This window comes from Pleurodeles waltl, chromosome 10 (genome assembly GCF_031143425.1).
Source record: "Pleurodeles waltl isolate 20211129_DDA chromosome 10, aPleWal1.hap1.20221129, whole genome shotgun sequence".
NCBI lineage: Eukaryota > Metazoa > Chordata > Amphibia > Caudata > Salamandridae > Pleurodeles > Pleurodeles waltl.
Window position 1 is genome coordinate 893,330,761 of NC_090449.1, and position 13,569 is coordinate 893,344,329.

The 13,569-nt window shown below is 45.2% G+C and overlaps 1 protein-coding gene across 5 annotated transcripts in view; it reads left to right on the top strand.

The window, feature by feature from the left end:
* The window catches only part of ANKIB1 (ankyrin repeat and IBR domain containing 1), a 379,415-nt gene that overhangs the window by 350,242 nt on the left and 15,604 nt on the right, over positions 1–13,569 (top strand). For 4 of the 5 annotated variants that reach the window (XM_069211633.1, XM_069211632.1, XM_069211634.1 and 1 more), the window contains exon 18: positions 2,796–2,907. In XM_069211633.1, the coding sequence (XP_069067734.1) occupies positions 2,796–2,907 (112 nt within the window). The remainder of the gene's footprint in view (positions 1–2,795; positions 2,908–13,569) is intronic. The other variant, XM_069211636.1, reaches the window with a different exon arrangement.

Genomic DNA, 13,569 nt, shown 5'->3' on the forward strand with positions numbered 1-13,569 from the left:
GACTTCTTTGGATTGAGCCAGGACCCTAAGAGCTCTTTCTAATTCAAAGTCTTTCTGAAAGTATAAGACAGTCATTTGAGGAATCCATGTTTCCAAGAATATGATACAGGCATTTAAAGACCTGGCCCATTGAACCATCAAGTAGGACAAAAATATGACTGTTGCCCCTTCTGTTCCTGTCTCCCAAATTGGTGTTTCTTTGCGTAATATGAGAGCTGGTCATTCGTGTAGCGAACTACTTCACATGTGAAGATTCTCTTCCAAATTGCTGATTCGATCCTCTGCCATTTCAATTCTGTTTTTGACCTGCTTAACCTCATATTTAATCATAACGATATCAGTTTGCATATTGACTGTCTGGTTTTTAATGAAAGTGGCCAGATCATGCACTTCCACCTTTTTCTTTAGTATCACCTCCATCTTAGATATCGATATAGATTTAGGTTTAATGGAGAGTCGGGGATTGGAGGATTTGTCTTCAGTCTTTCCATGGCTATTTTTTGTTCCTTCTAGTCTTTCTCAGCCATGTTCCTGTTTGAACTGGATTGACTGTGAAGGAGCTGGCTCAAATTTATGTGATAGGGTGTTTTAATTCTGAGGCGATAGATGATGTGCGGCTAATCAGGAGGGAATGCACATGCAGTAGGTAAAAAGATGCAGTATTACAGCACAGAGCGAGTTTTATAATGACTGTATGCAAGGATTAAAGACCATGGGCCTGATTTAGATCTCGACAGATGGAATACCCCGTCACAAATGTGACTGATATCCGGTCTGCTGTATTACAATCTCCATAGGATATAATGGGATCGTAATACAGAGGACGGGGATGTACATCACGTTTAGGATGGAGTATTCGCCTCCGTCAAGATTTAAATCAGTCCCCATATGTTTTAAAGCCACATTCGGTAGGTTTTGGTATGAATACGTAGCATAGAGGAGATTGTTGTAGCCCAAGAAAATCATGCAATCACAGATTGGGCTATATTAATAGAGTTACCTGTAGAATGCCACAAGAACGTAGAAGGAGCAATAGTTGATTTTAATGGTTGTAAGAACGAGCCATGATCCACAGGAATAATTTGCATGAAGGACAATGGGTATTTGATATGCAGGTAGTGAGAAAGAAGCCCAATGAAGCCTAGAAGTAGAGCAAATATTGAAGTTTGTTAAAGCACAATAAAAGATCATATTTCCAACAAAACAGCAGGAACTGCTTGTAGGTAGGCACTTAGGAAACTTAGTGATAAATATCACTCATTCAGTTAGGTAGCAGTTTAATGATTGGTAGGTTAAATAGCCCATAGTAGCTCAAGTATGAAAGGCTGCAAAAGCATAGGAAATAAATGATCTTTTCCCTATCAAAAGGGTAGCAACTGCATAAAGGTAAGTTCTTTGTTGATTCAGAGAAACAGATATCACTCCTCTCTGGGCTAAATAGTAGTTGGATGTTTGGTAGGATTGGTAGCCCAAGTGTGAGAAACTGGAAAAGTGTAGGAAATTCGCCTTTTCTCCATCAAAACACCAGGTATTACATGAAGGTAAGCACTCTTATGACTTGCAGAAGTAAAGATTACCCAGCTTTTATGGTGTGCAATCAGGTAGCATCTTGGTGGTAGCCCTCCAAACATCGAGGAAGTCAGCATAGGAATCACCAGCAGGGCAAAACCCAATGTAGGTGCTGTTATGGGGTAAGAAATTAATCCTTCGGTGATCCACCACTGCTTTTATCCAGTCTAAGGATTCGGATGCATCATGGGCGTGTTCAGGGTCGCTGCATCTCCCACGCTGGATTGAGTGTCCAAACTAAGCAGCCATCTTGAGACAAAATATAGCCACACCTTCCCAGGCACCTGTTACTTTTGACAGCTTTCTGTTGGCCATTGTTTGACAGAACAGGCCTGTTGAATTGTATTATTTAATAACATCTGCCACTCCTCACCACAGTGAATTCAAAAAGTAGTCAACTATGCCCTTCATAATGCTATGGAGATGAACCAACAGCAGTGTGATGTATACTGGTCACCACTCTGCCCTCCTTACTGCACCAACCCGAATTCATGACATCAGTTGGAATAACGGGCCAATTGTATGACACAGTGAAAGTGATCAGATTTTGACAATAGTAGGAAGTGTGATTTACATACATTTAAAATATTGCAAAAAGGGACAACTAAAGTGTTGCATCTACTTTCCCAGTTAATAAATATGGCTGGGTAGTAGCTTACTTACATCTTGAAGCTCTGTGATTTATTGTTACGAATGAGTGAATTGTAATTCCGAGAGAACCTTACTTTCCAAGGTGGACCATTATGTGCACACACACAATGTCTTTAATGCAAACCAAGCAGCAGAGCCACCTAAGGATGCCGCATTATCCATTGGATAGCAGGGGAGTTTTTGTGACACTTACTTTGGCCACTGTGTGCATGTAGGTAATGGAAGTGGGCCTTTGTTAAATGCTACATAATATGTACTGCCCATTTTCTGTTTTGTCACCCGAGATACATTAAATCATAGCCCTAGGAGCAGCAGCCATACTGTCTGTGTTCCTATCTGTGCCAGCACAGAGCTGCTTTGAGTAGGCAAATATGTGAAATTATTTGGGCTTTACACAAAACTCATCTTTCTACCTCTGTAATCAGAGTGGCCTTCTTTTATGTTCTAATTTTTGTTTTGATTTTGAGACGAACAGCAGATTGGTAATGTGCACTCAAACCACTGTGATTTGAGTAAATACTTTAAAAAAAACGTGCTTGCATGCTTCCTGTCTTTATAACCTTTGGTTTATGCAGGAATATGCTGAATTTCAGTATCGAAGAAGGCATAGGCAGCGCCGAAGAGGAGATATGCCAAGCATGCGAAGTACCACCCCGGATCCTGACGAACCGAGTGGCAGCACTTCCGGTAAGTTTTCCCCTCTTCCTGTTGTCGTAATCGTTTTAGAAAAAAATGCACGAGGCAGAGTTTGTGATGGAGATGGAAAGAGATGGCTGACCATCTCCTGTAGGGACCAGCTCTTTTAGTCACATTACTAAATGGGGAAAACTGCAAGTGTGGTTATAAAAGCAACCCAAAATCATAAACATTGCCCTCATAGCAGAACAAATCAAAAACCTGAAGCGGATGTCAGGGCAATACGTTGCTAAAAGAACAAGCAATGTCAAAGCCACTAGGTCTCAGGATAGATTGTCTTTGATTGTTATTTTGTAGCTATGTTACATTGTATAGTATGCTATGGCCTGTCATCGTATAGTATGGTACAGTATGGCCTGTCCTTGTATAGCAAGCCATAACATTATATAGTATGGTATGGCTTGTTATTTTATAGTATGCTATGATTGTCCGTGTATAATATGGCATGGCCTGTTATTGTACAGGTATGGTATGGGCTGTTATTATATAGTATGTTATGGTCTGTCATTGTATAGTATATATTATGGTATGGATGATTTGTATGACATGACCTGTCATTGTTTGGTATGGTATGATATGGCTTATCGTTGTGTTTGATGGTATGGTATTGTATGGTATGTCTTGTCCTTGTATAGTATGATACAGTGCAGCCTCGTATTGTATAGTAAAATATGGTATGGCCTGTTATTGTGTAGTATGGTATGATATAGCCTGTCGTATGGTGTGGCACGAACTGCTTTCCATTGCTACAGTGTTACCACAGAGAAGAGTCACATAAGAGAATCACGTGCAGTTGCATAAACTGCTTTAATCAAAATGCACGTTGAAAAGAAATACAATGTTTTTTAAAATGTAAATACGTCCGTAGCTAAAGTGTTGCCCTAAAAGATGCAAATGCAAAGCAGTAGTAAAGATTGCATTTGGAAAACGAGCAAAGTCAGTTTGCACGTTGGAAAAAAAGGAAATGCTTATAAACATTAAATACGTCTTTGGGTACAGTGTCACCCTGAGAGATCTAAAAGCAAGGTTGTTGTAAAGATTGCATTTCGAAAATGAAGAAAGTGTATTTAAACATTGAATAAGTTAGTTGTGGCAGTATCGCCAGGTAGGTTCTAGACACTAAACAGGCCAAGCAAACAAAAACACGCAGTCACACTTACTGCTTTATTAAAAAGTTAAAATGCACATTGAAAAGAAAGGAACTTATTTAAATAATTCTGTGGCATGCAGATCGCCCCTATCTTAAAAGGCACCCGAGATTTGGAGGTGTGGGCCAGTCGCCCTTCCTTTGTGTTTTTTTTTTTTTTTTTTGTATAAGCAACTTTTATAAGTTTGGAGGCACCAGATATAATCATTGTTAGTTGACAGTCAAATTGCACAACAGCATCTATACAAACACATTTTGTGACAAAACATTGATCTTAGCCAGACGCATACAAAAGCAATCCATCAGCACAGAAAGAATATTTGCAAAGGCCCCTCGTAGAGTAATCTAAAATACTTCTCCCAGCCATTTCCCCCAGAGTTTGTCATATTTGCAAGGGAACCCTATGCTTCATAGACTGGCTTCTCCTGTCTAGCACACCCGTCCACTCCCCTCCTCCACTGCAAGAGAGTCGGTGGAACAGCGGCCATCCAACCCACTGCAGTGTCTCTCTTGGTCACCATGAGGGCAGTGCGCAGGAAGAGCCGATCCATTCTGGTACCTACCGTACCCGTTATGACCCCAATATCACAGGCAGCGGGGACAACGGGACCTCCAAACCTAGGAGCTTTGAAAGTTCTATATACTCCTTCAGCAATATAGTCCAATAGCGCTTTATATGAGAGCATAGCCATATCATGTGATAAAAGTATGACAGTGCTGTACCAAATCTGGGGCAGGCAGGGTTTGCTAGAAGTCCGCTCTATGTAGTCTCAAGAGGGATAGATCTACTCCATGTAGGTAGAATGTCTGTATAAGTTGCAGGTGGGAAGATATGGTGATAAGTCAGGGTGCCAGTCTTCTTTCCCTAGCGGCCTGAGCTATCTCTCCCATCTTGCCCTTACATGGGTTAGATCTCTTGGGGCATTGTTAATCAACATTTTATGTATATGGGATACCTCCCACTCTCCCCATCGCTCCCATAAGTAATTTAGCCTCCAGTGGGCTATATTCTGACAGGTGGCCAATGTCTTTGAGGTGCGCCTGGAGTGCGTGGCAAAGCTGTATTTGTAGAATTATAAGTGTGCTAGGTGATGGGTGTAGGAGGCTGGCCTGGTTTGTAGTGGGTACCTTGGGTACTTACACCAAGTCCAGTTATCCCTTATTAGTGAAATGTAGTAGTGTTCTAGCAGCTTAGGCTGGTGGAGGTAGCTATAGCAGCTTAGGCTGAACTAGGAGACATGCAAAGCTCCTGCAATACCACTTATAGTTACACAGTACTTATACACCAGTAAAGACAATACTCAGTGTTACCAAAAATAAAGGTAGTTTATTTGTGTGACACAAGGCCAAAAATATCTTAGAGGCAATACTCCTTCTGGAGGTAAGTATTATACACAATATATACACTAGACACCAAAATAAGGTACGTAATTAGACATAGGATAGTGTAAAGAATAGGAAATGCTATAGAATGCAATGGGAGAAAATAGGTCTAGGCGCAACACAAACCAATTACTAAGAAAGTGGAATGGGAATCACAAATTCCCCCCTAGAGAAGTGTAGTGTGTAGAGAATCGCTGGGAGAGTAAGAATACAGTAAAGGTAAGTAAAATACCCCACCCAGAGCGCAGAAAAGCAGGAGTAAAGTACTGCAAGTTTCCTTAGGACACACTAAAAGTCGTGATTAGAGCTAGTGCAAGAACCAAGCAAGACTGCAAACAACAAATGGTGGATTCCTGGACCTGAAGACCTGCAAAGGAAGGAGACCAAGTCCAGCAGTCTAAAGAAGTTCCAGGAAGGCCAGGAGCCCCTGCCAACCCAGAAGAGGGTACAAAAGAAATGTCCCCGGTTGGACGAAGACCACAGAAATGCACCCAAGGAAGATGTCAGAGGGTTCCTGCATGATGCACTGGATGTCCCACGAAGAGAAGTTGGATGCAGGCGAGTTTTGGTGCTGGATTCCTCCAACAAGCCTTGGTTCCGGCAAAGTCGCATTTTGCATCAAAGTGGTGCTCTCCTGACCCAGGAGGGACCTGGGGGCCTCAACTCTGTGTGAGGAGGAAGAGGGGGCTCTCAGCACTTTAGAGAGCCCTCAGAACACCAGATAGCACTCACGGGAGTCCCAGGACACAGGTACAACAGAGGTGCAAAATGCAGTTGGTGCAGCCCTACAAAGGAATGTCCCACGCCGCCGGAGGACAACTCAGCGAGTTGAGCATCACAGGATGGACTGCTGGGGACCTTGGCCAGGCTGTGCACAAAGGAATTTTGCAAATAGTGCGCAGAGGCCTCAGGAGGTGAAGAATACGCGGTGCGCAGAGGTATTGTCGTTCTCAGGGAAGGCAAGGTCTTACCTCCTCTAAATTCGGACAGCAGGACCTCAGGACAGTCTGTGTCGAAGGGGTCCACCCTCTGTGTCCCAAGGAGCACGCTCGTCGCCAGGAGAGGAGTCCAATAGAACTGGTCATCGACTTAGAAGGTGCCTGCTTGAGCAGGGGACCGACTCTGTCAGTCCACTGGAGATTTCCTTCTGGTGCAGGTTGAAGACAGGGAGTCCCCAGAGCATGCACACCGTGGAAACTGTTGCAGTTGCTGACTGGAGCTGAAGTTGCTGAGGAAAAGTAGCCCTTCTGGATACTTTGTTGCTGTTACAGCGATTCCTGGAGCAGTCTGCGGTTGATCCGAGGTCAGAGGATCAATTAGTAGTTGCAGAGGATTCCTGCTGGAAACCTCCAAGTAGAATCTGAAGAGAACCCACAGGAGAGACCCTAAATGGCCCTGAGAGGGGGATTAGCTACCTTATCAGGTATGGACCTATCACAAGGGGTCTCTGACGTCACCTGCTGGCATTGGCCACTCAGAGGCCTCCAGAGTGTCCCCACACCTTGGAAAACAAGATGGCTGAAGTCTGGGACACACTGGAGGAGGTCTGGGCACCACCCCTGGGGTGGTGATGGACAGGGGAGTGGTCACTCCCATTTCCTTTGTCCAGTTTCGTGCCAGAGCAGGGACTGGGGGTCCCTGAACCGGTGTAGACTGGCTTATGCAAGGAGGGCACCATCTGTGTCCTTCAAAGCATTTCCAGAGGCTGGGGGAGGCTACCCCTCCCACCCTGTAACACCTATTTCTAAAGGGAGAGGGTGTAACACCCTCCTCCCAAAGGAAATGCTTAGTTCTGCCTTACTGTGACTGAGCTGCTCAGACCCCAGGATGGCGGAACCCTGTCTGTGAGGTGGCAGCAGCTGTAGCTGGTTTGGCAGTACTGGGGGTCCATGGTGGAGCCCCAGGATGCATGGAATTGGCTCCCAATACCAGATTTGGAATATGGGGACAATTCCATGATCTTAGTCACCTTACATGGTCGTATTCGGAGTTACCATTGTGAAGCTACATATAGGTATTGACCTTTATGAAGTGCATGCGTGTAATGACGTCGCCTCACTCACAAAGTCCCTGGAATTGGCCCTGAACTATGTCGGGGCACCTTTGCTAGTGCAAGGGTGCCCTCACACTTAGTAACTTTGCACCTAGCCTTCATTACACGAAGGTTAGATATATAGGTGACTTATAAGTTACTTGAGTGCAGTGAAAATGGCTGTGAAATAAAGTGTGCACTATTTCATGCAGGCTGCAATGGCAGTCCTGTGAAAGGGTTTGATTGAGCTCCTTATGGGTGGCAAAAGAAATGCTGCAGCCCATAAGGATCTCCTGGAACCCCAGTGCCCCGGGTACCTAGGTACCATTTACTAAGGACTTATAGGGAGGGTTCCAGTGTGCCAAGTGAAATTGGTAAATGAAGTCAGTAACCTACAGTGACAAACTTAAAAGTAGAGAGCATAAGCACTGAGGTTATGTTTAGCAGAGCCTCAGTGACACAGTTAAGCACTACTGACAACACACATTAGGCCACAAACTATGAGCACTGGGGTCCTGGCTAGCAGGATCCCCAGTGAGACAGGCAAAACATACTGACATATAGGTTTTTATCTATGAGCACTGGGATCTTGACACGCACTCACAAACAGGCCAAAAGTGGGGGTAACCATGCTAGAAATAGGCTACTTTCTCACAATAGGTCACTTACAGCTCTTTAAAGGAGCATAAATGTGTGCCTCGCCATACATCTCCCAGATGTGAGCTTCCCAGCCGATCCCATCTATGGAACCCGCTTGCAGCGCAGCCGTCTCTCAACCAAGTGCCTCTCCATAGAGGGGTTTGCTGCATCTGTGTGGCCGTCCATCTAGTGTGCTTTAGAGCTGCCTGCCATGCAAGAAACACCATTCTGGTCCCTGGGGCCACCTCCTTGGGAATTGGTGATCCATACAGAACGTCTAGCACCTTAGGAAACTCCAGCGCATTAAGCTCCAAATTATATACTGGGTCTTACCATCCCCCATGAACCAATCATGTAAAACCAAAAGTTGGGTCGCCAAATAATACAGGTAAAGATTAGGCATGCCCACCCCTCCATCGTAGGGGCCCCGCTGGCAGTGTTGCAACGCTTTGCAATGCCTGGATCCCTTCCACAGAAAGAACGTTATGGTATTGTCGAGCTTGTGGAACCAGTAGCGTGGCAGTGGAAACAATAGGTTTTGTAAGATGTATAAGAACCGTGGGAGGATCATAATTTTGAAGAGTGCAATGCGACCTAGTACGTTTAAAGGGAGGGTGCGCCATCTTATCATGTCTGCTGTTGCGGGTTGTGTTAATGGCCGCAGATTTAGGGCCCACGCCAAGTCAGGGAGTAGTGCCACCTATATCCCCAGATATTTAAAACTTAGTTGCCTGATAGGCACCTTGTCCTGCCAGGCAAAACAGTTATGTGATTGCGACGGGGGCATGATTACAGACTCCATAGAGTTCACTCGAAGGCCCGAGGCTTCTTGAAAGCACTTCAAAAGATGCAGGCAGTGTGGATCGCTGTTTGCCAGGTCCGCCAGATAGATCAAAACGTCATCTGCGTATAGCAATATGCGGTCGTCATGGCTACTACTCCAACACATCCACTGAGTAGGGGATCTGTCCTGACCAGGTATGCCAGCAGTTCCATCGCCGAGGAGGGAGAGGGCACTGCTGGTGTGTGCCTCGACGTATGGGAAAGGCTTGGGACATGGCCCATTGATCTGCACTCGGGCTTCAGGGCTAACGTATAATGGCTGCACCAACCTGCAAAAACATGGACCCAGCCCATCTCCTCTCAGCACCAATTGCAGGTAGCCCCAGTCCACTGAGTCGAATGCCTTCTTGAAGTCCACAAAAAACAAGGGAAGAGTCTCAGACAGCTGGTGAAGGTGAGCCAGGGCCACCTGGAGTCAGTGGATACAGTGACGTGTGCCCCGGTTTTTCATAAACCCGCAATGGTCAGGGTGTACCAGTAAAGATAGGACCCTCTTGAGATGGACAGCCAGGATGGTTGCAACAATTTGACCATCACTATTTATTAGTGAGATAAGATAATAGTCTGCACATATACTGGATGGGGATTGGGTCTTAGAAATCACTACTATAGTGCCTGTGTCCATCCATGGGAAAAGGCACCTGCATCATCCACCTCTCTATATAGGGCCAGAAGTCTTGTAGTTAGCTGCTCACGGAATTTGACATAATATTCATATCCAGATCCTGGTGTTTTCCCAGGGACCAAAGCCATGATAGCCATCTGAATTTCTGTGTCTGAGATGGGTTCATCCAGTATTTCTGTCTCAGCCAGAGGTAGCTTGGGGAGGGTAATATCATCAAGGAACTGGGCCGAGTAGTCGGGGCCAACTGCAGGAGGTGCCGTATAAAGGGGTCAATAGTATTCAGCAAACACTTCTGAGATTTCTGGGAAGGTATGCACTGTGTGGCCCCACAAATCCTCGATTTTCGGGAATGATCCTAGATGGCTGGTGGTGAGACACCAGCCAGTAGAGCATTTTCCTGTTTTTGTCCCCCCCAACCATATACCCTGGCAATGGGCGCCCCCCAAAGGTGTTTAGCTGTCTCCATGGACTGGTTGCATATTTCATCCCGGATTAGTGGCAGGCGTCCGTGCTATACCACATCTGGGGCAGGTGGGGTTTGCTAGAAGTCCCGCTCGATGTAGTCTTTGAGGTGCCTCGTCAGCCCGGCCTCGAGCAGAAGGGCCTGAGCCTCTAATTGTGCAATATAGGGTGTACCCGATCTCTCTTGTGAGTGGACAAACCCTTTAGGGAAACCTCTGATCACTGCTTCACTGGCCACCCAGAGAGTCCGGGTAACGAGACGGAACTGTTGTTTATGTTAAATTACGCCTGCAATTCAGTTTTTAAGTAGTGAATACAGTCTTTGCTTTGGAGATGCCAAGCGTTAAATCGTCACACTGGGCGAATTACTGCGCCAGCAGATCCCATGTGTACCAGGGAAGAGGCGTGATCAGATCAGTACCCCTTCTTTCTTCATTTGGAACGAGGGTAAGATCTATTCTAGATTGTATATGGGGGCTGCTGATGTGTGAGTAAACTGTCGGGCCGGCGGATGCCACTGTCTCCATACATCACTCAATCCCAAGGATGTGAGCCAGTCTGTTAGGTGCTTCGCTGCTGCGTGCCGAGAAGCACATGGCTGACCAGATGTATCCCTCCCAGGATCAATTACTGCATAGAAGTCACCCCTTATCAGTGTCTGTCCCTAAGGAAGCTATAGTAATATCTTTGCCAGGTCCCTTAAGCAGTTTTGTACCATCCCTGGAGGAGCGTAAACACTCACTAAGTTTATTGGGCGGCCTTCTATCGTACCCATGAGAGCAATGTACCACCCTTGAATGTCTCTGATCACCTTGTCGACCACTATTGGCTAGTAGTACCGTAGCAGGATTGCTACACCCCTAGAATCTCTCTGGAAGCCAGAATGATAGATTCGATCATACCCACGTCAGTTCAACAAAGGGCAGCATTGCCCCACCAGGTGTGTCTCCTGCAGCATCATTATGTCTGGGCTATGGCAGTGAACAAAATTGAAGACAGCAGTTTTATTTTGTCCAGGAGACCATTTATGTTCCAAGACAAAATCTGAAATGGTTTCATCATCACGGGTAGAAAGTCAGGTGACACAGTGCCAAAAGGGGGGTCCACAAACAAAGGCATGATGTTGCCTAATGCTAGGTCCATAGGGCCCGTGCTCAACACGCGTAGCCTCATGATCATATCTGACTGCTGTAGGTGCGTGTACGCTGTTACATGCCTGCCAAAATAAAAGTGTTGAACATATACTAACAAAAACCAACATAAACCTACTGAACAACTTACTTTCCCACCCCCACCAACTCCCACCCCTCCCCATACTTCCCTCCAAAAGCATCTGATGCCCATATAAGCACAACTCTATGAAACTCTTAAAGGAAAAAGGGGATAAAGTAGGTTATTGGGTCGTGGACGACTCCTCCATAGTATAGGATTCTGTTCATCAGCACCAGATCACCAAACATGGCATAATAGGTCATGGTCATTCAGTAAGATGTAGCCCCTGTGTGGCATCATCGAGTCCAATGTTAAATGACGGGGCTTTCGGACAAGCTTTTGTAGCTGCACGAGTTTATCTCATTGAGGTTGGGGTTGTCAGAAGGTGTCCTGGTCTGTGGGGCCTGCGCCGCCGCCTCATCAGTCCCTTGAGCCCCGCTTGTATGCTTCAGTGGGCCTGGGCGCTCTGTCCTTGGAGATGCTGATCCAACCCTTTGCGATGCCAATCCGCCTCTGAGACCATTGACATTTCCTTTACAACTTGGGTTCATCCTCCGGACGGCGATCAGCATCCTGGGACGACGCTGATGGTGGACTACATTCAGAGTGGGACAACCACTGCTCCTTGGTAAGCCAAGTCCAGGCCAAAGGTGGCGACTGGAAAAAACACGGGCCCCTCAATTTTAATTGGTAGGGTGCCACTTTACAAGATGGTGGTGCTCCCATGCTTTCTCTATGTACTGCATAATTTTTCATTCATTATTACAAACACATTCTTCCAAGAACTCCAGTCATTGATACCAAATGCCTCTGGGAAGGGAGACGTCATAAAGTCTCTTATGTGAAGTGTACACTCCCCAGACACATGGTGGCATGGGCCTACCTGACCTCCAACCTTATTACTGTTGACCCTATAACTAGAGACTCTGAATCTTCTATATGGAGAGTGTCCCTCACATTTCATACCACAGATCACCAGACTCCCGCATCCCCTACTCTTATCAAATGGCTTTGTAAACTCACACTGCAGATACCTCTATGGCAGTAACATTGTAAAAACCAGTGTTGCGGTTTAAGGCTTCCTCTGATGGGACCTGGTTGGCATTTCTAACTTGGGAGATGTATGGGACCATCATCACCTCCTACCCTTTGACCAGTTGACTGAAAAGTTTCAATATCATAGGTCCTGCTTTTTTGGTCTTTTTAAACATAGCTCCCGCTCCACCATACCCTAGAAACGCAGATAACTGAGTTAGCAACAGTACACGATTATATCCAGATTGAAGTGAAATGAATCATGGAACCCCTCGATAGTGAGGCAATATCAAGACTGTATTGGCCTCTTCTCCTGAATGTTCCAGATGCTTTAGGGTGTAACACATAGCTGGCAACAAAAAGTTAGGGAGCTGGAGGATGATGATTGGCAGGAGGTCAGGTGGACCACATAAGTTCTGGCCACCCCCTCCAACCTTTTGATGGCCCAATCCCATTATTTTTACAGACTCTGCTTCAGCCCTGAGATCCTCTGGAAGATAGCTAAGGGACAGAACTTGAACTGTACAAGATGCGATGACCCGGACAGGTCTTTTTACTGTTTGATATGGCAATGCTCTTATATAGCAAAATATTGGCATAGGATAAGCAAAACCCTGGCAGATTTGATATTTCTCCAATGGCATGGGTCCCGATGTACTTGAGTTAGGCGTATGGACTTTCGTGGACTAATGTGGGAAAGTATAGATGGGAATCTATAAATTGGGTAGATGTGAATGTAAATGCGAGCGGATTTGGGTACCTTGGCGTTTCAGGCCAACAGACACTGATGATGAGACCTGAATGAGTTGCCATTGATTTCTCTATAGCATCCTTGTATACAATGGTTCTTTGAAGATTGTACTGTAATGTTTTCTTCTACACTAAATACCTTGATTTACAGTAATTGTATACTGTTTTATTGCTGTATAAAAAGATACACTGAAAAAATAAGTCTGTGGCCACAGGATCACCCTGGAGGATATAAAAGTAGCATAGTGGTAAAGGTTGCATTTGGAAAACGAGTAAAGTGCTTTTAAACCTCAAATAAGTCTGTTGCTGCTGTACGACTCTGGAGCTTTTGAACATTAAATCAGTCCATGACTATAGTGTTAAAGTGTCTTACTCTGGCATATAAAAGCACGCAGTTAACAAACTGCATTAATAAAAAGGTCAAATTACACATTGAAAAGAGAGAAAGTTATTTTAAATATTAAATAAATCCATGGCTAAAGTATTACCTTGGAGAATATAAAAGCAAAGTTGTAAAGACTGCAT